This window comes from Salarias fasciatus, chromosome 19 (genome assembly GCF_902148845.1).
Source record: "Salarias fasciatus chromosome 19, fSalaFa1.1, whole genome shotgun sequence".
NCBI classification, from domain to species: Eukaryota; Metazoa; Chordata; class Actinopteri; order Blenniiformes; family Blenniidae; genus Salarias; species Salarias fasciatus.
In genome coordinates, this window is record NC_043763.1 from 17,571,974 (window position 1) to 17,596,230 (window position 24,257).

The following is a 24,257-nucleotide window of genomic DNA, read 5'->3' on the forward strand; positions in this document are numbered from 1 at the left end:
CCTCCCCGCGCTGACGTGCGGTCCGTTAAAATAGAAGCACAAACAAAGCCAATACAGATCTTTAATGGCTTCCGCTCCTTTGATGGCCTGGATGTTTAATCAGAGTAAGAGCCGGGTCTTGCCTCACTTGTGCTGGCCTCCATTAATTGGGTTTCTCTTTTTCATTTGGGTTTTTTTTTTTTTTTCCTTTGACTGCTCCAACAGCCAGCTGGCATTCATCGTTGCTCCGAGTGAGTGCCGTTCGATAAAAAAAAAAGCAGCGGCCGGGTTAAAGACGGTAACTCACAGTTCCACCTGGTCAATGTCGACTCTCACTCCACCCAAATTGGGGAAGAGGTTCTTTGTTGGCCGAGGAAATTTGACTATACATAACACCCGCCATTCGTTAAAAAAAAAGAAAAAAAAAAGAAACAAATGTACCAATATTAGTCAGTGTCAAGTTTGGCACAGCTTCTAAAGCGATTTGCTACAGGTGATGCCAAGGAGCATTTCAAATAGTTCTTGTTTACAAGAAGACACAAAGCAATATGTAGTATTAATCACTGTAAATAAATGGTCGTACCTTGACAACAGATCCAGCAGGAGAAGGATTAATCTTGTGCGAGCGCAGCGGTAAAGACTAAAAATTGATAAAGCTAATGTTACGACAATCTTTTGCAAAAAAAAAAAAAAAAAATGTGCCCCATCTTTGAGATTGAAGACAGTCGCCATGAAAAATGGTTGCACTGACAGCCTTTATAGGATCAAAGGAGCAGGGAACGAGGAGGAATCCATCACAGATGTGCAACAACTCACTGCTGAGATAAGAAAGAAAATAATTGTAATTTATCATTCCAGACCTAAAGCTAAATGAGTTGTTAAGAGAAGCTCCTAAACACAACACTATCTGTTTCTCTGCCAAGAAAGCTACAGAATGCAGATTATCCAAGACATCATGGAGAATCTACTTTTTTTTTTACCTTATCTGTCAGTTTTTGAAACTCATTGCAGTTTTCAGAAGCATTGAACAAACTAGTGCACTCCCTCTCTAAGATCATCAATGGGAAAAGTGAGCCACTGTTGTGTTTCAGCTTAACAGGCGAAGAGCAAGAAGCAGCATGTTGAACGTGAAGAGCGTGAAGCCAGGGAAAGGATCAATAACTATCTAATGATAATTACAAGCTGCCAAAAGTGGCAAAACTGGCAAAACAAAAGTTGAAATGAAGCAAAACCAGAGAGCGTAGTGATGGTTATCCTGCTATAGAGTTTGCTCTGCTCTGACCGTGTAATATGATTTAACGCCATAAGGTGGCACAGCAAGTCATTTTAGAGTCCGTTATAAAAGGGAGCGAGAAGGCATAATGAGGTTATAAACACTGGTTAAATGGTGCTGTTCACATAAAAATGGATGAAGCTCTGGGGTAATGGTACTCATCAATCCCATTAACAAATATCAAACACATGGGAGAGAGAGAAAAGTCTTTCATATAGATGAAGAGCAGATTGGAGACTAATGTATCATCACCACGTGAACGTCGTCCTAACCTTTAATACCAGCTTCAACTACAAAGTCAAGCATCAGATCTCTTCCGGCTCTGCTTATAATTGAATAAGAATGATTTCCAGACAGCAGACTGAATAATATGATTACCTGCCTCTGAATGGACAAACATGGCAGCAAAGGACTTAACAAAAATCTTACATGATTGAATTTGAAATCCTCGGCTTGCATTTTGTAACAAACAAGATATATCTTGTGTATTTCTGCTTTAAAGTAGTGGAGTGGTTCATTTTTGAGCTGTTGAGATCGCGACTACACCAGTTCACTTCTATTTTTTTTTCTAAACTTAGGCTAATGGGATCGCTACTGTGTTCATAACACAGAGACAAAAGAGTGACACCAATGGCGGCAACCAATTCTCACAAAGGAAATGAGCAATGAAGCTTTGAAAGCTTTGAAAATGTGTTTGTATCCCGACGATGAAATCTCCTCGTAAAGTTTCGATAAATTGCCCCGAAAAGGCAATTTATTTGATTTTGACAGGTCGCCACAGAAAAAAATAAAATAAAATGAAACAATTACGCTTATTTTCTCCAACGACTTGGGTGGATTGTTAATTGTAAAAGCTCCTCAAGACAGGAGTCAAGAAAACCTGCCCTCACTAATGCAATGTGGACATTCTGAGGCGCTGTTAAGAAATACGATCTGTATTTCAACCAAGTATTTCAAGTCTGTTTCATTGCAAAGATGTTTGTACCAGCAGAGTATTTAATGAGCACTCGGCAGTAAATATGGCTAAGCTAAATGAGGACGGCTCCTCATCAGTGAATAAAACGTCTGGGGCCAAAGGGAAAGTGAGTTAGACTGCGTTTCAAGATCTGTCACATCAGGAAGCTGCCAGCCTCCTCTGGCTGAAGAAAAACACTCTGCCTTCCACCCTGTAGGTCATTAGCTCGAGCCGGCTCGGCCCCCAACCCCCCTCCCCGTCGGACCTTTTCTAAATGGGCCGGCGCCCTGACCGCACGGGCGCTGCTCTGGGACCGTGTCGAAGCCGTCACACTACACAGAGCGACGCCATCGGTTCCAAGGCTGAGTCACCGGAGCCGGTCCATTACGTGACTTGTCATCGCTGTTGGAAGACAGGCGCAGTCATTCGTGTCATTTTACGACGCCCCGCGGTATTTCATCTCAGGGAACGGGAAGAGCGGCGAGAAGTACGCCGACGCCTTCGCTCAGACCCGAATCTCTCGTGTCCCGATTTTACTCTTCTGCGATGCATTGAAGCTTGATCCATGTCACATTACGGCTACAGTGTCCGCAAGTCAGAAAGATAAAGAGGAAACAAAAATGTCTGCCCAAGTTCACATTGTAAACGTTACATAATCTGTCCTAAAGCTTCGCCCTCTTTTCTCCTTCTTCTTTTTTTTTTTTTAACCCAGCCAGCCTTAAGGCAGATGCATTCACCATCTTTTCCTGTGATAGTGCAGAAGCCAAGCATTTTTATAATGAAATGCCTGTGAGGTGACAGATAAGGTCCTTCTCATACTCGTCAGTCAGCCACTTCGCCCCGTGGAAACTTGAGGCATGAATCTGGAGTACATGACAGTTGAGTCAGGCTTTTCTTTAGAGCGGCGGGCGAGAACTAAAGATTGGATCGCGCTTTTCTCAGAGCGCTTGTGTCACCACACTCAGATTACATATTGGCCTACTCACTAAACCTGACACCCACTCACCAACACTATCTCACATCGCCTCGTGATGTCTTCTCACGAATGTTCCAACTCCGATGGCGCCCCCCTCATTTGGTTGCTGCTCGTACAATATGTTACCTCCTGACTCCAACTGTGCATGGCCAAGAGTCTCCATCATGGATTTGTACATCTGGCTAATCACAGTCCGTTTCTGCCTAATTTGGAGATGCAACACTAAAGGCGGGCAGCAGAAGGAGCCTCTTTGAACGTAATTGGACTGACAAACCGCTGCTAGTTTAGCTCATGATGCACTGCAGGACCTTGCTGATGAGCCTCCCCGCCGAGCTGCAAGGCTTCAACAGCGTCCACCCAAAGTGAAAATCTGCACCGGAGCAGCAAGTTCCATATAACTTGGAAAGAAATTAAAAAAAAAAAAAGAGGAGGGACGGTCTTATCTCCAGCATATTTGCAGGTCAGCAGAACCTTCCCGATATGCAAAAACCCAGCACTGCAATGGACAGCACCACCAGCAGCAAGTAGAAAGTGTTGCCCTCACCAATGCCTGGATTGTATAGCTGAACTGTCGTGTTGCTGTTTTGTTTATTTTTTTTCTTACTTGGCGCAACAAGAACAACTCCCAAGGTCAGGTTTGCAGTTGTTGTACACGACCGAAAAGCTGTGCGCGAGCAGAAAGAAGGCTCGCGTCAGAGTTTTGGACGATGAGGTCTGAGCCGCGGCTCGATTTCATGGAGTAGGTGCAAGGATGGCAAGGTCAACTCGATGTCATCCAACTGGCATGGAGTGGAAAAAAAAAGAAAAAAAAGTCTGAGGTGCTGATCTTATTTTTTTCCACCTCCGATGTTGCACTGTGGACGTGGCTGCTAGCTCAACCTCACTGTTCTAGCAAAATCAGATGGCGGGGGATGTGAAGGAGGAGGAAGAGGAGGTGTGTTGTGTTGAGAGAAAGCACCTCAGTGCTCCCTAGTGGACATGAACCCTGTTAACACACACTAAAAACACGCACATACACACACACACAGAGGGGGTAACCAATATGCAGCCCCTCCACTCTAGATATTTTTGCAAACTGCAACCGAAATGCACGTGCTTAATGCAACTGAAACGCTTCTGTGGGCGGAAATAAGAGAGATGGGCAACTGCCCAGCTGAACACAAAGGGGGCCGAAAACACGGTTCATTTTTAATGGCAGCGGCCGATCAGAGATCATGCTAGCGGTCCGTGGAGATACTGCGGCTGCTTGTGATGGTTACACAATGAGGTTTGATACACAATGCGGCTCATGGAAAGAAAGGCAGCCAACCTGAAAACAGAGTGGTTCTCAGTGAAGGTCAGCATCCTTCAGGTAACAAGACGGAACGCTGCAGAATTTTGCGCACAGCAAACAAAGATGGAAAGTGGATTAAATCGATCTTGTCAAAGGTCCTTGAATGTTCAATTAGAAGTACAGAGGCAGAAGCTTGGATGTTGAAAGTAAACAGGGGTTTGGAGGATTGACAAACAGTTTTCTAAAAAAAAAATTCTAAAATACTAAATCCATTCATGCATGTAAACAAGGTTTGAAAAGATCTGTTGCCATGTTTCACTGACAATGTTATTATTCTGTGCAGCTATCCGTCATTTCCTAAATGTGTCGATGAGCAGCTTTTCCCTGTGCTGCAAAGCTGAGGGGAGAATAGAAGCAGCCTTCCTGTGACAGAACACATTAGACATTCTGAAGTTCATTCAAAGCTAACGCAGAGCCCCGTCATTCTGCGGGGAAAGGTCGAAGAGGAGGTGAGCGGAGGCCACGATGAATTAAACACCAAACACCCCCCGAGAGACTCCGCTTCACCACTCATACGAAACCAAAAAGGAGGTTAACATGTAAGGTCATGTGGTAAACGTGCATTTCATCCCTTCTGTGCCTGTAATTGGAGCTCCGATCACTTTTAATTTCATGAAGGATGTTTACTGGTTTCAAGCCAGTTTGCCATGTAGCAGGCAGAAGCCTAAGTGATTATGTTTTCAGTTAAAATTAAAAAAACTTCACAGACTAATGACAGTGAACACTGTAAACACCAACAATAGAACACAGACATTCGTATGGATAGACGTCCAAACTGGATTATTACATGTGACTCAACTATAAAACTACCAAGTCCCAGGAGAACATGGACCGAGGCTCATGACACTCTGGAGGCCGCTATTGTTGTTACTGTCCGTCTACTGAACACGAGCAGAAGATCTGTTCACTATGGCAGTGTAGAAAAGAAAACAGAAGTTAACAACTTTGACTTTCAGGAAGCAAGAGCGACTCCTATGTTTCCCTAAACGCTACTTGATCATTCTCCATCGTCCACACATCATGATGAAGATGCTTCTAAATTCTTTAGGTTGTGTTGGCACTCTTTTAGTCTGCACAAGTAGACACACTGGGATTCTAAACAGTGTGTGATGATTGTACAACAATTTAATTTATGTTACAATGCTAGGCGACATGCACTCATGAGGTTTTTAATGCGGAGCTTTTAATCAGATCATCGCTGAGGTTCTGCTGCTCGTTGCATAACGCCCATCGTGTATTCATTCTACCAGGTATGGATGCAACAGGGATCAGTTTTCAGTATTCAAACACCAGTCAATTCAATCAAACCTATTAGACACCTCTCCTTTTTGACTTCTCTAACTCCTTTCGATACCACAGAAGCACAATATTAACTTCAATGAGCAATGACAGCGCCACATGACTCATGCAAAGAAGGTAAGCATGCATGACTTTTGCCAAAGAAAGCCAGAATAGAAATTATTTTAAACTCTAAAGCAGGAAAAGCAAGCGACGGCAGAGCAGCGGCTGAATCACTTCATCAAACCTCCCCTCTGCTTTCTACTCCAGCTGAGGAGATAAGCCGTCCCGAGGCACTAGTGAACCCCCCCCCCCCTCCCCTCAAAACAGCCACGGCTCAACACTGTGTTCGTTTCCACCGATCTCGGGAGCTGAGAAAGATGCACTTCCATCCCCGGAGCGAGTCCAGGCCACTGAGCATGCTGGGAGAGCCGATAAGCCACAAACATTGTCTCTCATGGCACTGAGGCTCTGGCTCTTCATCGCGGCCTGTGACAACCCCATTTACCCCCGCCCCCTCCCTTTACCAGACACATCCACACCGTGGGAGGTGGAGAGGGCAAGCGCTGGGCAGAATTTCATAGACTTGGCCTCCCCTGGTTGGGGTGGGAAGGCGGTGGTGGATGTGGAGGTTTCAGGGGATAAGTGGGTTCAGTGAGAAACTGCTCCTCCTCGCTCTTTCATGGCGAATCATATCCCATTAAGTGGGTTTTGTCCTGTGATGAGGATGCTGCTGGCGCTCCTCAACAATCCCATTAGAGATCATAAAGGGAGCCGGGGATGTGGTCTGAGAGCACTCGTGCTGCTCCTCCGCGGCCGCCGGGCTCCTCGTGTACGGCGACCGCGCCGCATCTAATAAAGGCTTTTTAACTCCAGGTGAATGTCGGGAACCGTTTTTTGGTTCAGACCCTCTCAGCCCAGCGTGCTTTTTTCCCCCCCCAAACAACCTGACCAGCCCAGCCGACCACCCACCACTCCCCATGCTTCACGCTCGCCAGTTGGCGTCACACAGGCTGGTTTGATTTAGCTCAAATGTGAGTCTGGCTTAAGATGTGTGAAAACCAAGGACAATCTGACAACAGAGGAAAGCTTAGTGGTAATGCTTCACTGGGCTGGAAAGACCACGGTTGTGTTACGCTGTCCTTAAAATGCTTCCTCCCTCTCTTCTTTATATGTCGTCCTGTCCTGTCTTTTTTTTTTTTTTTTTCTTTTGACCCGTCATCTTGCCAGCTGTCTGGATTCAGCAAGAAATAAAATAAGAAGCTACTTTTTTGAACTGTCTTTCTAGGATGGTCTGAGAAACATCGTACCAGCCGATCTGGACATAGATTTAAATCCTACAATCAAAAAGGGAATAATTTTTGACTATGTTGTATCAAAATTTGAATCGGTGCCATTTGGAGTAACAATCCTAAAAAAAAAAAAAAAAAATCCAGGACAGTGGAAACCGGACCAGGGTGGTTTGTTATGACGTTACGTCAGTTTCAGGGTGAAGATCTATTTTCTCACTTTTGTTTCATTTAATTCGTTTTGAGGGAGGACTGAAATTGATGCTAGTCACACGGAAATGCCAGAAAAGCTGAAAACGATGTATCTTGCATGGAGGGCATGTAGACGCTGTTGTTGGTTTTAGGTTTTTTTTTCTTTTGATCTGCTTTTTAACTGTTGAGGGAGTTAATTGTCAAATGAGTTCTCCTGGTAGCTTTAGCAAGGTGTACCCAACCTAAGGCAAAAATGAAAACTCATTTTTAATGTGTTAAGCAAAAACAGCTTGACAGAGAGTGGATGATGCAGGGGAAATAGGGATAATGGGTGTCCTTATTTTTAAGCCATTAAAAAATAAGCACGGGAGAGGTTTTTTTTTTTTTTTTTTGGTCATCAATCGTTAAGCAGGGGTGAGGTACCTGAAATTGGGATTTGGGAAATAGAATTTTATGTTAAAGTCTTTTTTCCATCACTATATGCATGCATGGTCATGAAACAGTATTGAAACAGGCTTGAAGACAGTCAACTCTGTGGCTTTTTGGATATATCCCCCAATTTATCTGTAATGTAATTTAACTTTACACTATGTACACAAAAATTTGGGGGACCTATATACAATGCATCACTTTGCGACGTAAAAGGTGAGACAACCTGCTTGACAAGGTAAGAATGCTGTAAATTGAACCCATGCCGGCAGCATGGCATTCACCTGGGGAGCGCATGCAAAGCACACACATACACACCAACACACACTTAGCACCATCCTGTGCAGGTTCTTCTATATTCACATTTTTATGCGCGTTATTTACACCTCTCATTACTGAAGTGGAGCATCCGAGGGTGTGAGCGCCTCGCGTGCAGTCCAGGTACGGCGCTGCTTGTATTCCTCTTCCCACCTTGCTCAGAGCTAAACTTCTGCACGGAGCCCTCTTGTAAAGCATTGCCATTAATCAAACGGGCAGTCCTCAGTGTTTTTTTTTTTTTAAAGAACGAGCAAGTGGCATAAATAACTTACACATCAGGGAAAAGAGAAGGTGAGGGGGAAAAAAATGACGGCACTGAATAAGAAGTGAAAAGGAAGTCTCTGTCAAAGTCACCTTGAATCTGGTTAATTTACAAAACGGTGACACGAGCATTAGCAGTGTGATTAATATCACTGAAGGAATTAGTTGCTGTTTACATTGTCAAGGTGTTTATCTGCAGCTCGCACTTCGGCAAGCGTTGCAAATTTTCATCCCATATTCCAAAGTATTGCACGCTGCAGAATGCTAACAGATTGTCTCTTTGGGCAGGCACATCCCCGAACCTGCGAGATGGAGAAATCTAACGCCGAGGCCGATTCGCAGGCTGTGCATTTCGGCAGCTCGGGCAGCCAAATTAATGATTTCCTCACTTCCTTCAAGTCAAGAAGAATCAAGCGTCTCATTACACTGACAGCGGCTCTGCGTTCAGTGCGACTGTCATAAACGAATCTGAGCAGGTTCAGGGGCCATCTCATTAAAATGCATTAATTTCAAAACCGTCCATGCTGGACATGGTGACACTGAGAGCGGCTGTTTTCTTAACTCAGAGCCATTCCAACAGAAACGGTCTGCCCCGCTTCCTGTGGGCTTCCTTGTGAGGCTCAGCAGGAAGAACATGCACTGCAGTCGCATGCTGGAAGGACAGAACAGGTTGAAATTCATTTGTTCCCTGGATAATAGACACACAACACTCGGTGTGCCCCAGTAGGATCAGCTTGTCAACAATACACCGAAAAAAAGTAGAAAAGAACATCAAAACAGGAAGCATTTGTCATCACGGTGGAGGTCTTGTTTGGGTAAACACATTTGTCACATTTTGCAGGAGTTTATCTGAGTTCCAGCACCGGAAATAATGGGGTTATGCGTTTGAAATACGGGCACTGCAAAAAAAAAAAATCTCTTGAGCAAAGGACATGAACAGAAATATGCTACTCTGATTGATCCTGAGCTGATCTGGTGATCTGGTGCCAGTCTGATCGCAGTTCTTGTTCCGCTGATCATTTCCAGCACAGTTTGGTGCAGCCCTGCTTTCTCGTGCACCGCAGGTTCTTGGATGGCGTTCGGCTTGTCACACAGCTCTGGGGTTTCCTGAACATGCGCCAGAGCCACTTCCTTCTGCATATTTGGTGTGCCTTTCTGTTCTGGTTGGTAGACTTGCATGGATTTTTAGAATGGATTACCAATTACCTAGTTGAGGTTAGGCATCATATTTAGTTTTTCCAGTTTAAAGAAATAAAACTAATTGGTTTGGTAAAACAATTGTCAGTCTCAGCTGGGGAAAGGAAAGCTTTGGCTATTTTTTCCAAGTTTGAAATGAAAAATACAAGTTTTTGGTGCTTTTCATGGCATTGCATGGGTTATAACTTCTGTATTATAGTAGTGAGTGCGGATGAGACATCAAACACGGTTTCGATTTGAATAAATGAAACAGTATGAGGCACATCGATCTTTGGTTAGTTTGAGGCATATGACAGTTAGATCTGGGCACAAAAAATATTAAGGTAGTTGTTCAATCTTAACGAAAAAAATGTAACAGTTGAGCTGGAGATCTTCAGAATTCAGGGTCAATCCGTCATCTTTTCATTGAGTCCTCCTACAAAACCAAACTTTCTTGCGTCTAAGAGACAATATGCAACAACATAACCATTTATTTGATGATACGATTATTACAGAAATTACCTTATGTCACCAAAAGATATTTCTGCACTGGACTTGGGTCTGTAAGTATACCAAATTTTGAGCTCCGAGGTGTTTCCATTGCAGAAGCTGTGACTGTCTCATGATTCACACTTGCACAGAGAAATGATTCAACTTCCCACAGATTGACAGCCAGTGAAAACCTGCAGATGCGGGTTCCTCCTCTCATTTGGAACTACTCGCTTTGTCTTCTCCACACTGTGTCCACAAATGCCCCATCATGCAATGGGGTTTTCGTTAGAAGCTGACATCAAGGCCAGAGCACTTGATCATGCTCGGTGTAACTCGCAGCATCGATCAGCTGGACAAGGGTCTCGTGGGTTTGCCGGGGGTGTCACACAGCGTGCCGCCACTACTCAACTGAATTGATCATACAAATGCATAAATAATAAAGTGGCCCGTCATTCTGACTTCCTATTGATTTCCCCATTAGTAGCTGATTGATACAAGCTTTAAATGTCAGGAGGCCCCATTGATTACAGCGGCTCGACGCACTCGCCCGCAATGTCGCGCTGCTTTTCTTGAGAAACTGCAGCCTTCCACCTGGAAGGACTAAATTAAAGGTCAACAGCAGGGCCGTGTCATCGAGCCGCATTCAGGCAGCGCTCCCACCAATGTGTTTGCACATGCTCGACAGTGTTTACTCGCCCCGAGCTCAGTTCATTTGATACCGCTCCAAGTTCACTGCACAAAATGCCAGAGATGTTCCCTCTTGGCCCCCGAGTCCGCCGGACATCAAAGCACAACAGGTTTTGGATACTGTATATAGAGTGTAGCATTAAAGAAAGGTCGCTTTGGGGTGCCGGAATTCAATGAGCAACACTGGAGTGACATTTACATGAGAAAATTGGCATTCAGCAAAAGAAGAAAAAAAAAAAGGTTTTCTAGTTGAGCTCCCTAATGTACACATTTAGAATTGCTTGAATTGTTTGACATCATTTCAGTCTCCTACTTTTGGAGTGATGGTTGTTCAGAACTGTGGCGTGGATTCCTGCGTCCTTTCAGTGTTTCTTACCTCCACAGCTTGTGCCTGCAAATTTGTGAAGTACGGCCAGATTTTCACATTTTCATCTGGTGATTTCGACCCAACTTTATTTATTTTTTTTAGAAACTTGGAGTCCCCTCAAGCTGCCTCTGAAAAAAGGGTGGCATGATGTTTTCATAAGTCTCTAATATTGCCTTTTACCTTTATGTGATTAGTTTTCAAAGTTCATTTGGTGGACTTAGGAAGAGGATTTAAGAAAAAGCCAAATCAACATGTGTTTATAAAAGAAATAAAAAAAAAAAAACAACCTGTGAAAGATAAAACTACTCGTGTCTGCTTGTGCAAATCTTGACAAAGCAGTTCTGAATTTCCTCGAGGATTTGTTGATTTTGAGACTTCTGAAACATGAGTTAATAACTAAATCCTCTGGCAGTGATTGGATGCGTCGTGGTTCATATCATACACGATTACAGCACGTTCACTAACCCGGTGACGATCGGCGGGTCACGCTTGCTGCTGCCTCCCTGGGAGTTTCACATCAGTTTCATCTCTGCGTTCAAATTCTTATTTAGATTCTCCAAACACCCGCCGCAAAAAAAAAAAATGTGTGCGTCGAGGAGCCACTTCTCTCTCCAGTTGGTGGGGGGGCCTGGACACTTCTTGTGAAGTCAGGACACATGGGGAGCTGTTTGCAGTCACAGAGGCTCAGCGAGCTGCGGGATGGTCAGTAAATCCCTTCAAATTGTAGAGGCTGCCTGCTGCTATAAACCGCAAAGGCCTGTTTTCTTTTTCTGTCTGTCTTAAAAACAAGTGCGTTGTGGCATGTTGAGAATCTGAAGTGCAGGGCGCATCGGACGGGGGGGGGGGGGTGCCCGAGAACAACGCCGGAACTCGCAGAAATACTAAAATCCAAATCCGAATGCAGAAGCCAGGATGTGGATGCAATGGGCAAGCATTCAAAAAGCATGATCACAGTGTTGACTAATGATCAAAGTAATCCAGAGCAAGGGTTTTTCTGAGTGTGCTCTTGTTTACAAGTTTCAGTAATTATGCTGGGCAAACATTAAAGAAGAAAATTAGAAAAATTAAAAAAAAAAAAAAAAGCAGCTGAGGAAACTTTATTTTCTCCAAGGCACATCAAACTTCTCTTGGGGCTGCTGCTGCCTGCTACTTCTTCAGGAGACCGGGGAGCAGGGGGAAGCATTTGGGACATAGAAAAAAATTAAAAATTAATTCCTCTTTTAAGGAGAAGCCTCCTCGCAGACAGGCCACGAGCAAAATATGGTAAACAAAGTAGCAAGCATGTAATCTAGTTTAAGAAATTCACTGTTGACGTTCTCTTTTGATTCTGAGGAGAACTGCCATATTTGGTAAAGAGTGAAAACAGAAGATTCGAGCCCCTTGAAGGAAACAGCAGATTGGGAAGGTAGAGCAGGACGGGGGGTGAAGCGCGACAAATCACAAGACGGCGTGTTTCCAGTCTGGGCAGAGCTGAGGGGCAAACAGAGGGCGGGGGGGGAGTGGAGGAAAACCTGAACACACTCAGTTACTCCTCTGAAGTGTGGCGACTGATGGCGTTGTTTTACTCCGGGGATTTCAATCAGATCCTCCTCGGTGTTTACGGAGGCGCCTCTCTGCTAATGGCACGCCGGGAAACTTGTCAGCGGAAGGCACGAGCGGGTTAATGAAGAAGGGGTTCCTCGCTTTGCCTCCGCTATAACGCCGAGATCATCTAATGATTCTTCCAAACCCATTTACGGCGCTTGCTTGGTGAACATAACAGAGGTTAATAAAGTAGAGGTCAAGTCTTTATCACACCTGCCGAGCATTGTTTCCCCCATTTCATACCATAACTCATACAAGCATTTTCTCATTAATGGTGTCCCCCATAGGGCCCATAAGGCGGGTAAGTATAAATGCACAGTGCAGAGTTTAACGCCTACATTCCTGCAGGCACACTTGCCTGATTGTCAAATTATTCCGGGTGCCACGGCGGGTATTTATTTCATGCTAATAGCCAACATATAGCTTGAGGCTAGGTTTAAAAAAAAAACAAAAAAACAAATGGAGCACGAGCACTACATGAGAAAAAAATGCCAAACATGGGTGAGTCGGGGTGCAAAGGAGCGGAATGGAGTCTGACAAAACACATCGGAGTCTTGAGTAGCGTCGTTCTGCAGGGAGGGGGGAGTGGAGGGGGGAGAAAGCAAGCCAGGCTGATCGGCGGACGAGTGGCTTTCCGGAGCGTCGACGGCAAGTAAACAGAATGGCGCCTTGCAAAGACTTGCAATGTAATAATCGCTTGTGACAATAACCGTGACTCTGCAAACATGCCTGAGCGTAATCCTGCGGGGAGCGCTGGGCATACAGAGCGAGGTTTACGAACCACCTGTGCACTGTGGAGTGCGCACTTCTCATACTTGTTACTTGGAAACACAGAGGGTCTTCGCAGAGGGTCGTATGAGGGTCATCTGACAGGAACATGCTCACACTTCAGAATTACAATAACACAGCTTTTACACTTGTCTACATATAGTTTAGCCAAATGTAGTTTATGTTGAATTGGTTCCATTAATAGTTGACGTGTTAAAAGACTTTCTGATGTGTTTTTTGTCAATTTTAGTGGCTTTAGCGGTCTTATTTTTGCCATTTACCATTTTGCCATTGGGATGGTTTCAGGTTGCTTCATCCGTTTTAACCATTCAGCTGTTTTATGATAGCTTCTTAAGTCGTCATTTCTCTGAACTGTATCAGACCTGCAGGTGAACTGGCATCATCGGCAGTGAAATCAAATGAGCAGCTAAACCTTGGATGGAACCTTCTACATATTTTTTCTCGGGTGTTGGGTTAGCTAATTTAGGTGTCACATTTGCCACCTTGAGCTGTTAGATAAGAGTCCCTTTGAAAGATTATTTGCTGTCCAACAAAATTAATATAATATTTAAAAAAAAAAAAAAAAAAAAAAAAAGTTTATTTCCGCGAAATTGTGTAAAAGCTGCAGGGAGTCAGTAGAGAGACTGTGGCTCAAGACCTGCGGTTCGCTACTTTAACCCGTCCTGAACGCTATCTGCTTCCCACACATACACACCCACTCCTGACTCAGCACAAACTCCTACGTGAGATGCATGTTGTATATCTTTCTGAAAGCCCAAATCTCCATCTCATAACCCAAACGAATTTGGAAACCCTTGCCTGAATCTCTAACCCCCTTTATTTAACCCCATCAGACAACAACTCCTGCTTTCTGACCACATAAAAAAAGGGCTCACACATCCTCGAATGATTTAAAATTTTAAAATATCTTCAACACATCATAAAGTTATGACTCCAGTACATGTTTGACCTACAAATCGAACCTATGACGTCTAAATCTGACCCAAACCATAATTCTCTCAAACAATTCAGCAAAATCATTAACCTATAAAATGGCTGAATAAAACTTCATTATGTAGGGCCATTTTACCACTCCATCAGTTTCACAGCACAGTTTCATTAGATGATTAGTCACATGCACCCATTCACACACACACGCTCACACACCAGTGGGGACAGCTGACTTGCATGGCGCTCACCAAGAGCATAACTAACACCAACAACGTCCAAGACCTCGAACAAAGAAACCTCCCAGTCTGCATTTAGGGCTTCCCTTTGTTAACATGGCCACAGTGCATCTCTGCTACTTCATCACTACAGTTTGATTTAAAGCACACGACACCTGCATGCACAAAGGCCGTATAATATATACATCTTTCAACTAACCCTTCTTGACACTGGTCAGAAAGAAAGAAAGGATGTTCAGAGCGGCCCAGCGGTCTTTCACAAGTTGGCTGATACAGTCAGACAACTGCTCGTACTCAGCCTTGCACTTACATCTAATTATACCTGCAGTCACATCCATCTGATCTCGCTGTGCAGCCTGAGCTGACATCAGTCGTAATATCTCCAGCAGCGGATCGCGCCTTTAAATTTTACTTTTTGAGGGTTACCGAGTTAAGATGTCTCTGCATACTCAATAAATACCCATTTCAAAGTGAATTATTATCGCATGCTGTTTGCCCATTACCAAGTTTTGTGACCAAAACAGCCTTGAATCATCTGTCCTTTCATATTCATACTGCTCGCATTTATCTGAAAACAAGTTTCCAGTTCCCTTATTTCATCCTCTACAGCAAGGGATTTGTGTGTTTGCTGCTTCAGTTCAACTTGTGTTTTCAGCTCAAACTCTGAGTTTGAGCTGATTTCCACAGAGAAGACCTGGGGAGCCATCTGCTGTAGGCTACACTGGATAGAACCAATAATTATCTTAATTATCAATAACGCTAAATCTATTTCATTTAACAGAGTAAATTGGTTCTGATTTATGAAATGACACTTTACATTAGTCAAAATATTCAGCTCACATGAAATTGGTAAATATTCCCATTTGAGTAGCTGGTTTCTGGCATTCTGCTTCGAAAAATATTGGGTAATTTACAATCAAATATCAAAATGTTTGTATTTCAGCATTTGCTCAATTGAGTAATTAGCCTAATCACTTCAGCGCAGGAGAACTGTTTGGTATTTAGGTACCTCGGGGAAATAATCAATCAATATATTCGGTGTCTGCAGAGGCCCAACAGCAATTCTTGCCTCAGGGGCCTCTCGGCAAGTTAATGCGACCACGGCTGCCAGTAAAATTAGGAAGCAGGTGATTAATCTGAGTGAGATGCAGCAGGATCCAACTGACGGGTTTCTCCAAATAGTGTGGAAGAGCATTCAGCTATTCCATATTCACAAGGCACACACACAAAGACGTAGTGCTTCAGAACCGCCATAACTCGTAGACATATGTCCATGCTCGACGAAAGATTTCCTTCGAGAAGCACACACTCTGCCATACATTTTCCAAACAATTAGCTTCTGCAGCAGGAGTTTCGAAGACGACTCAGAGCGCACAAAGACTCCTCTCTTCACTGAATTATTTGTTTGGTTTTTGTGCTATTGACACTGTGCTTCCACTGCAGCCTGCTCTCATAACAGATTTGAAATGAATGGGTGCACTCCCGTGGCTCCTCGCTGGAGCTTCCTCCAGGAAGCGCCTGCTTGCTCCTGTGAGCGACATACTTCCTTAATGATTAAATTCCTGGGTTATGAGAGGATGAAGAATGCAGGAGGTATGAAAAGAAAGGGAGCGATCATTGATGTGATCAACAATACACCAGAGTCAAATAAATCCAATTACGGCTGATCCCTCCTCACATCTTCGGCGAGTAAGTATTCATGAGAGCAGAGAGCAAAAATGTCTCATTTTTGTTGCCTTTTAAACACATCGGAGATTATGAAATCACTGAACTTGCCAATAAGTGAGGTACCCACAGCTTATAGAGAATAAACCTGGAATTACGATCATAGTTTGTTAATGTCACTGTCTGGCTTGGTAAACACACACTCATGTTAGTGGTTAGAGAGAGAGAGAGAGAGAGCGGTGTTCCCACAAAAGATATTCAGCAAAGGCCCCCAACGAAGCCCACAAAAAAAACAGGCATGACATGATCCCCTGCTGCCTCCCCACCTGCAAGCACTCAGAGCCGTGTTGGGTGGGATCCCTGCTGGGAGCTAACGCTCCACATCCACATGGAGTAAAAAAGATCAACTCAACAGTCGAGCGCCAGTGTGGGTGTTCGGAGGCCTTTCGCTTTGATTTGTGGCTCAAAAATTAATCTTTCAGTTGTTCCCACTGTTGGAATAACCACAGTGTTAAGCAAAGGCAAAAAAACAGAAAAATACATTTGGATTTTTTTGACTCTGGACTCCTACATCTACACATACCACAAACTGGCTGCCCTCACTGAGACCCGAGGCAACATTTGCTTACATGATGACTTGCAACATTTGTGGGCTTCTTCCTTTAAAAGCTGATGACTTCAGCTTTTCCAACATGCATGAGTTGGGTCCGTGAAAAGATAACATGAAAGGGGAATGTGTATGTAAGAGGCCCCCTGGTCCTAATTTGTTAGGAAAAGAGAATGCTGATTGCTGAGAACATAGGAAAGGGAAATCTATCCACCCGTTTACTATGATCGACAGATTAAGACCAGCATCAAACCTTTCCACAGATCGTTGCTTGAAACCTTGATGGATTCAAACCTTAAAAGCTGAATGATTTCCGTTTTTCTATTAAGTAATTTCCTGCAGCTCATGGTGAATTCCATTGTTCTTGCGTTCTTAAATTAAATGAACAAACAATGACCGTCCGTCTACCCCGACCTCCTCCCTCTGCAGATCGCTTATCTTTGAGTACAACAGTACAGGGAACCGTTTTTTTTTTTTCACCCCAACCTCCACCTTATGTCAGTTTGTTCTATAAACTGCAAAAATCATCGACCTTTACCTGTATGCCAACTGGCATGCCAATCTCGCCATGCCGGTCAAACACTGATTACATGTCCATGCACTGAAAGACTGAGGTCTCCTCTTAGAACAGAACAGTCGTGATCATTAGCAACATTTGATGCGCAGCATTCCAGGAGCTTAGGAAGCAGTGAAAGCCCATTGTTATAAGCCACAATAAGTCTTTCAATATCTGAAAGAGAGTCAAAAGTCAGTGGTAAAGAGCAGGTAGAAAAAAGTCAAGAACAAGGCAAAGTTCCCAACGCCAGCCAAGTTTACTGCGCAAGCCGGCTTCACACTGTAAATATCCATCACCTTGGAGAAAAAACACAATGGGAAATGCATTTAGAGTAGTTGGACACTGGATGGGGCTTGAAAGCAGTGCTCTAAAGAAACACAACAGATGATGCTTTTGCTGTGGCATCATATCATCTCATGCTGACTTCCCGCCTGCTACCAATACCAGGAGCATCCATGTGGAGCGAAAGATGAACCGAGTACTTTACATGAGTGAACAATTTAAGCTGATGTTCAGGGGGATGTGTTGGTTGAAAAAAATAACTGTGCAGGACAGTAACATTCAAACTCACTTACTTAAATACTACCCTTGCCTATGTTCCTGTTTTCCCAGCTCAGTGTTACCTACTGCGAAACAAAAAAAGAGAAGAAAAATCCTCCTAGATTTCTCAAGTGCTTTTTCTTAAAAGAAAGCCTAAATGGTTGCTGATGTCTTTACTATGAAATCATAGGATCTCCCGCTGGCTTCCCACCTGCTAGCTGCTACCAGCTGTGTTATCAGAATCCCTGTAGGGAGCTGCAAGGGTAGTCCACTCAGGTGCATCTTACAGTGTGTGTGTGTGTGCCCGTGTGTGTGTGTCCATGCATAGTAGCCCATGCAGCTGAAACACACTGATGCGCTTAATCTTGTCAGTCCAACATATGTCAACTGAAACCACACAAAATTTTACCCTACTGCATCGTGTGCGGTTGTTACTTTCATTCTGGCTTTCTCATTGCAAGATTTCATGTGTTGGATGACTGTTTTTTAAACACACACTGCTGGGGAGGGAGAGGGAGAACATTCCTTGCATCATCAAGCTTTCCGAAGCCCCAGCTGGCCTCATCTTTTGCTGTTGTTGGATAGATTCGGTAGTATTTTTTTTTTTTTTTTCTGGGGCCAGCCTTCCTCATCAAAGTGATTAAGCAATTACACTGATTGTGCCGATGCTCAGAGAAACAAGGGAGGGGGGGAAAGGACCCTCGAGTATTGAGTGCAAAAGCCTTCTTGGAGATAACGGCTTAATTTGTGCCTAATCAAAATAAAGCCTGTTTTCTTAAAAATCCCCCAACCTTCCTTTTGGTCCTGGGAGGCTTATGCAGAGCTGAGAAGGTATAGTGAAGAATAACAGTATAATAGCAAAGAAGTCCTGCAGGAGGGGAGAGAAGGGGGTGGGGGTGGGGGTGTTTCTCTAAATATCATTGCATAGCTTATAGTCCTCCTGCAATGTGTATGCCTGTCATTATCAACCAACTAGGCCCTTTCAATGAAATAATAATTAAAGTCTCAACTGATTGTGGTGGAAACCTCTAAAGATGTGGCATGTACCCACTGTGAATCCCAATTGGAAATAATCAAAGAGTTGGGGAATTAAATCAACATTCAGTTCATCTCTCAGAGCTGCTGTGGGCATCAATAATGAAACGGGAGTCTGAGGAGCACTCTGGATCAGACCCGCAAACCTGTGTCGAATTCCCAGAATCTTGTTTTCATCTGAAACGCAACACACGCGTTCACATGCATTCATCATCATTTTTCCTCTCATCAGACCGTGAAAAATACCAAGTGCTGACATGTCCTCACTCATTTTCCACAAACAACAAGCAGGCCAAAAAAACAGCATCATTTGGCATAAAAGATTAATCACAGAGCAACTTTAAATCATGAGCCCAGTTGCACGCGGGGGTGTGAGCCAGCAGCATTGGGGGTGGGGGTAAAGAGACTGAAAGTGGGGAGAGGAGTGAAGCGATTGGAGCTCACCCTGGGAGGATATCTGAAGGTAGAGGCGGGGGTCTGCAGCCCGTATGGCCGCCGTGTATCGGTCCTCAATGCCGGGCTCCTGCGCCGCCTTCTCGGGCATGAGCCGGACCCTGAGCCGGCCCCCCTCCGCGCCCAGCCACCACTCCAGAATAGTGGTCAAGTCCATCTCCAGCGTCAACACCGGGGCCTCCTCGTACACGGAAAGCCCCCCGCATCCCGTCCTGACTATATCCTCTCCGATCTCCACCACAACTTGGTTGGATTTCCTGCTGGTCTTCGTCAAGCCCAGTTTCAGAACTTTGGACAGCGGCCGCTTGTAGAAGAAGGGGAGCTGTCCGTCCGCAGACGCGTTCCTCAGTGCTGAATCCGACTTGGGGTCCACGAAAGTGGCGATGGTTTTCTGCAAAGGTATGCAGTGCATTTTCAAGTTTGCGCGCACCGTGTAGCAGCCGCTGAAAGTCTGGCAGTCTCCGTTCAGGGGTCTCTTCACGAACTCCGCCAGATAATAGCGCAACAGAGAGGGCACCGCGAAATCCACAGCCAGGGTTTTCCTCTTGTTTCTGGACATGATGGTCTGGTTCGAGTCTCTTTTCCCCCCTGTTTCCCCACTGCTGCCTCCTCCGCCGCCGCCGCCGCCGCCTCCTCCGGTGCTGGTGTTACCGGCGGTGGAGAGATCCATTCCCGCCGTGGTCCTTGGAGAGGCGCAGTGCAGCCCGGCGAAAAATGCCGCAGAACAAACAAGCAAAAAGAATATCCTGGTGTGCATGTTGAAGGGAAATAAATCAGCGTCGTTTCGAGGAGAAGCAGGAGCTCTTATAATCCCAGCGTTCGCCCTCCTCTCCGCTGCCTGTGTCACAAACGCAGCGCAAATGGAGGAAAAGAAAAAAGAAAAAAAAGTGCGAATCGATGATCCTGCTTGTCCTGCGCCTCCGCGCCGGTGCGCACCCGCGGCAAGCCGGAGCTGCTTTTATTCTGTCAATTCCCTCACATTCGTTCCACACTCACTGTTGCTGTCCCCCCCTTCTTCAAAAAGTGCCATGGCTCTTTCCCCCCCACCCCCCGTTCTCTCCCTCCCCCCAAAAACCTCACGCACCTTTTTTTCCCGGTAAATTAAAATAAAAACGCACTCCTCCCTTCTCCCTAATCGCCTGTGCCGAACCGAGCCGGTGCGTAAATCGCTCCTCGGGACTGTTGATTGATATGCCGGTGAGGTCCGCTCCGGTGGCTTTCAAAGACTCCCCTGTCTCTTGGCACAGTTGTGACGGCGGTACAAGTGGTCTCTCTGTCAGCGGCGGGATGCAGAGTCTCTCTCTCTCCCCCCTCTCTCTCTATCCCTCTCTCGCTCTCTCTCTCTCTCTCTCTGTCTCTCTCTCTCTCTCTGCCCCCCCCCCCCCCCCATCACCTATTGAATTCTATATTTTCGTTTATTTTGTCTCACACTATGATGTTTTTATTATTTCTCTCTTTTTTATTTTTTGGCTGGTGCGACTGTTACGCACAGTTCTGCCTGACTGCCAAGAGGTGCAACCCCCCTTGCGGTAGCGCGTGCTATATGAAAGATACCAGATATTAATTAAGGCTGCTAATATGTTCCTCCTAAGTGTTTACATCAGTTAGTTTGAACAGAGGTGATCTGTGCATAACGCGCTTTGAATGTAAAGTGCGTCGAGTTAAATAAATCGAGGGGACGCACCTCTATGCGTGTATTAGGATCGATTCATGACAGTTATTTCCCCAAAATGCACCTCTTATCATCTTTCATAAAGTAATATGAACAATCAAAGTATTTGGCACACTTTTTAAGTCAGTGCTGTGTCTGTCTCGCATGTTACAGAAGTTTTATTGTTTACACGCGTGTATTATTATGTCATTCCCAAGTTCCCGAAAGCGGATCATTGCAATCAGATGTGTTCCAGAAGACCTAAAACATTCAGAACGTCCCTCTCAGAACCAAAACGATGAAATTATAATTGTGTCCATCACGATACATTTAATCTACGTTAACTCCATGACCGTGTAGGGGGCGCACACATATTATATACGTAATATATATTTTTGAGGGAGGTTGGAGTCAATTGATTTTATGTATTTTGGCGAATCCCAACACCTTCTGACTCCATTGAGTGATTGACACACGCAGCATTGCTGAAGTCCAGCATTTTTTTTTTTTTTTTGACGCGCTTCACTTGACGCGCCGTCGCGAGTCGAATTAAAACGGGCAGTCAGGGCAGAACGCCGCGCAACGCCGACACTTCCGACCGTCCGCGCGCCTGCCTGCCTGCACGCACACGAGGGGAAGTCATTCACACATCAGTTTGACGTCAATCTGAGCAGCGCTGTCCACTCGGAGAGAGAGAGAGAGAGCGAGAGAGAGAGAGAGAGAGACGCGTCTGATGCGCTCTAACGACGCATCCATCCATCCACGGCGCAGAGATCACAAGTCACCCGGAGAGGCGTCAAAGTGGAGACGACGCAGCTCCAAACAGCTCCGTCCTCCAGCTTCTTCAGTGAATCATCGCTCTTTTTGTTTCATTTTGCAACTGTGTCCGGAGACTGCAAGGGGTGAATCACGCTCGTTTGTGCGCGTGTGTGAGAGGAAGAGAGCGCGCACTCTGCTGTGTGTTGTGGAAAAAAAAAAAAAAGATGGAACACTTTATTTGCCATCTCGAATGTTCATTTGTCACACAGAGCTCTTAAAACGGGGGAGCTGAAAGGTTCCTGTTTGAGACGGGAGTAGAGATGAAAAGAAATACCAGAAAACGCGCACTACCCCCCCCCCCTCCCCCCGACTATTCATAAAATAAAACCTGATCCAAGTGGACATTTCCGCTAGATGGCGTCCGCGCACACACACCCTTTACATTTCACACTCCCCAGTTGCACTGACAAATCCATTAATGCTCTAATTGCTCAAGATTTTTTCCACACCGTCTCATTAGAGCCTTATCTGGAGGAGAGGATTATGGGGGGCGGAGGGGCTGTATAGGAAACATTTACATGAGTCGAGGAATGGCAGGGGAGAGTCGGAGATCCAGGACTGAAGTCAGATTTAGGAAGGAGTGAAATGAGATTTCTAGATTCAAAGCTGCATTTACATGACAACACTTTCAAGTAAAAAAAGGAAAACTTTCGCTCTGTTTTGAGCCTCAGTTTACGTTGTGTAAATGGGGGCTAAATCTGCTACTCTGCTCCTGAAAGGTATGCACAGTTTTACATGGCTTCCAAGTTTCTCATCATTATATACTTTTGTTTCCTTCAAAAATCCAAACAATGTAAACACTGCCGTTTGTCAGCAAAATGTGATTTAGATAGACACTCCGCTCGAGTGTGTGATCAGTTCCTCGTTTGTTCAGTAAGCTCTGGGTAAACGCAATCGCACGCCAAGAAAACAGTTGCTGAATCCTCCTGCTTTTGTAATTCATACCGACTGAGGGTTGTTTTCTTCAATTTCAATTGTGGGTGATTGTCACAGCGCGGGCCGGCGCGTGTGATTAAAAAACAAATCAAGCGCTGTCAAAGAAAATGAACTGCATCAAGCAGATTGCAGAGAACCTTTTAGTGAATGACTGCGCTTATGTGCAGAATCATACTGGCTATGATTCTGGAGTATTCTGGCTCCGATGCGCACATGTGAACAACTCAAAAACTTCAGTGTTTTCTTAAAGAGTCAGAGATTTGCAGGCCAGAAAAAAAAGAAAAACATAATAAAAACAGTGAGGCAGTCCTCATATATAGCCTTTCTGAGGCTAAATAATTTAGATACCTGCACTGAAGAGCAACTTTAGTGATATGTCTAAAGGCTCATTTATGTCAATTCTACATAAACATACAGATGGATACTGAGCCTTCCATTCACATTCAACTGTCATTTCTGTCCGTCTCCGTGAAGTAAACCCAATAGAGCAGCACCACCTGTACCTGTGCGGCAGTGTTGAGGTTAAAAGTTTATATAAACAAATGGCCTTGAGGTGTATACTACTGCATCCACAGCCCACACAGTGCAGTGCGTAGTCTTTACGCAGTTCCTCGACCTCTGGAGGTTTTTGGGAAGGTCAGGCTGTACAGTATGTGCTGTGAAGTAGTTCAACGTCACAATGCTAGAGGGGAACAGGAGGATCGCTTGCCATGTCTATTATCCGGTTGCGTGTTTGTAATCATAATGAGCGATCATACTACCACCGATTGTTCCTCCTTCTCAATATCTACGTCAGCTCTTTATCATTGAGTCCCTTTTTCTTCTTTAAAAAAGACTGTGACTCTTCTAGTTGGTCCAGATGCTGATTTAAAGTGACACCATTCCTCCTTGACGTATTTACTTGTTTTTTTAAATCTTATAATAGTAATGAAATCTATCTTGATGCCAATAAAGTAGTGGACTTCCAGTAACACAATACATGACTTGTTATTACTGAAGTTGGTTATATTCTATCTGAAGTAGACATGAAAACTGTCCTGGAAATGACAGAACTCATGAGATACCGCGGCACACGGACAGTCGAGGGATTGCTTCGTGGGGATAATCTCCACGGCGGCGGTCGCCTCGCGCGCCGACCACCCACTACTCCCTCCAACAAAGTGCTGCGGTGGTAAGCCTGCAAACACCAACAATACTTCCTGTGCGTCAAAGGGATTTCTGGCAGGATTTCAACCGGAGCTGAAGTGCGTGCCGATAAATGCGAAAGCATTCACGCGCTGATTATTGAGGGGGGAACAATCACTCCGGCATTATGAATAACAGCAGACAGTAGAAAACGTTTGAGTGAAAATATAAATTATTGCATTCCTGCTACACTCATCCCCATCAACTAGAGACTGTAGCTCGGAGCGCCGCTCTGCACTGCAGCTGTGCTTTTAGCCACTCTGCCT

General features: G+C 44.8%; 1 protein-coding gene across 2 annotated transcripts in view; it reads right to left on the bottom strand.

Annotated features, from left to right (window-relative positions):
* The window catches only part of alk (ALK receptor tyrosine kinase), a 410,695-nt gene extending 390,451 nt beyond the window's left edge, over positions 1-20,244 (bottom strand). For both annotated transcript variants that reach the window (XM_030117063.1, XM_030117062.1), the window contains exon 1: positions 19,392-20,244. In XM_030117063.1, the coding sequence (XP_029972923.1) occupies positions 19,392-20,157 (766 nt within the window). In that variant the 5' untranslated portion in view covers positions 20,158-20,244. The remainder of the gene's footprint in view (positions 1-19,391) is intronic.
* Positions 20,245-24,257: the final 4,013 nt, after the last annotated feature.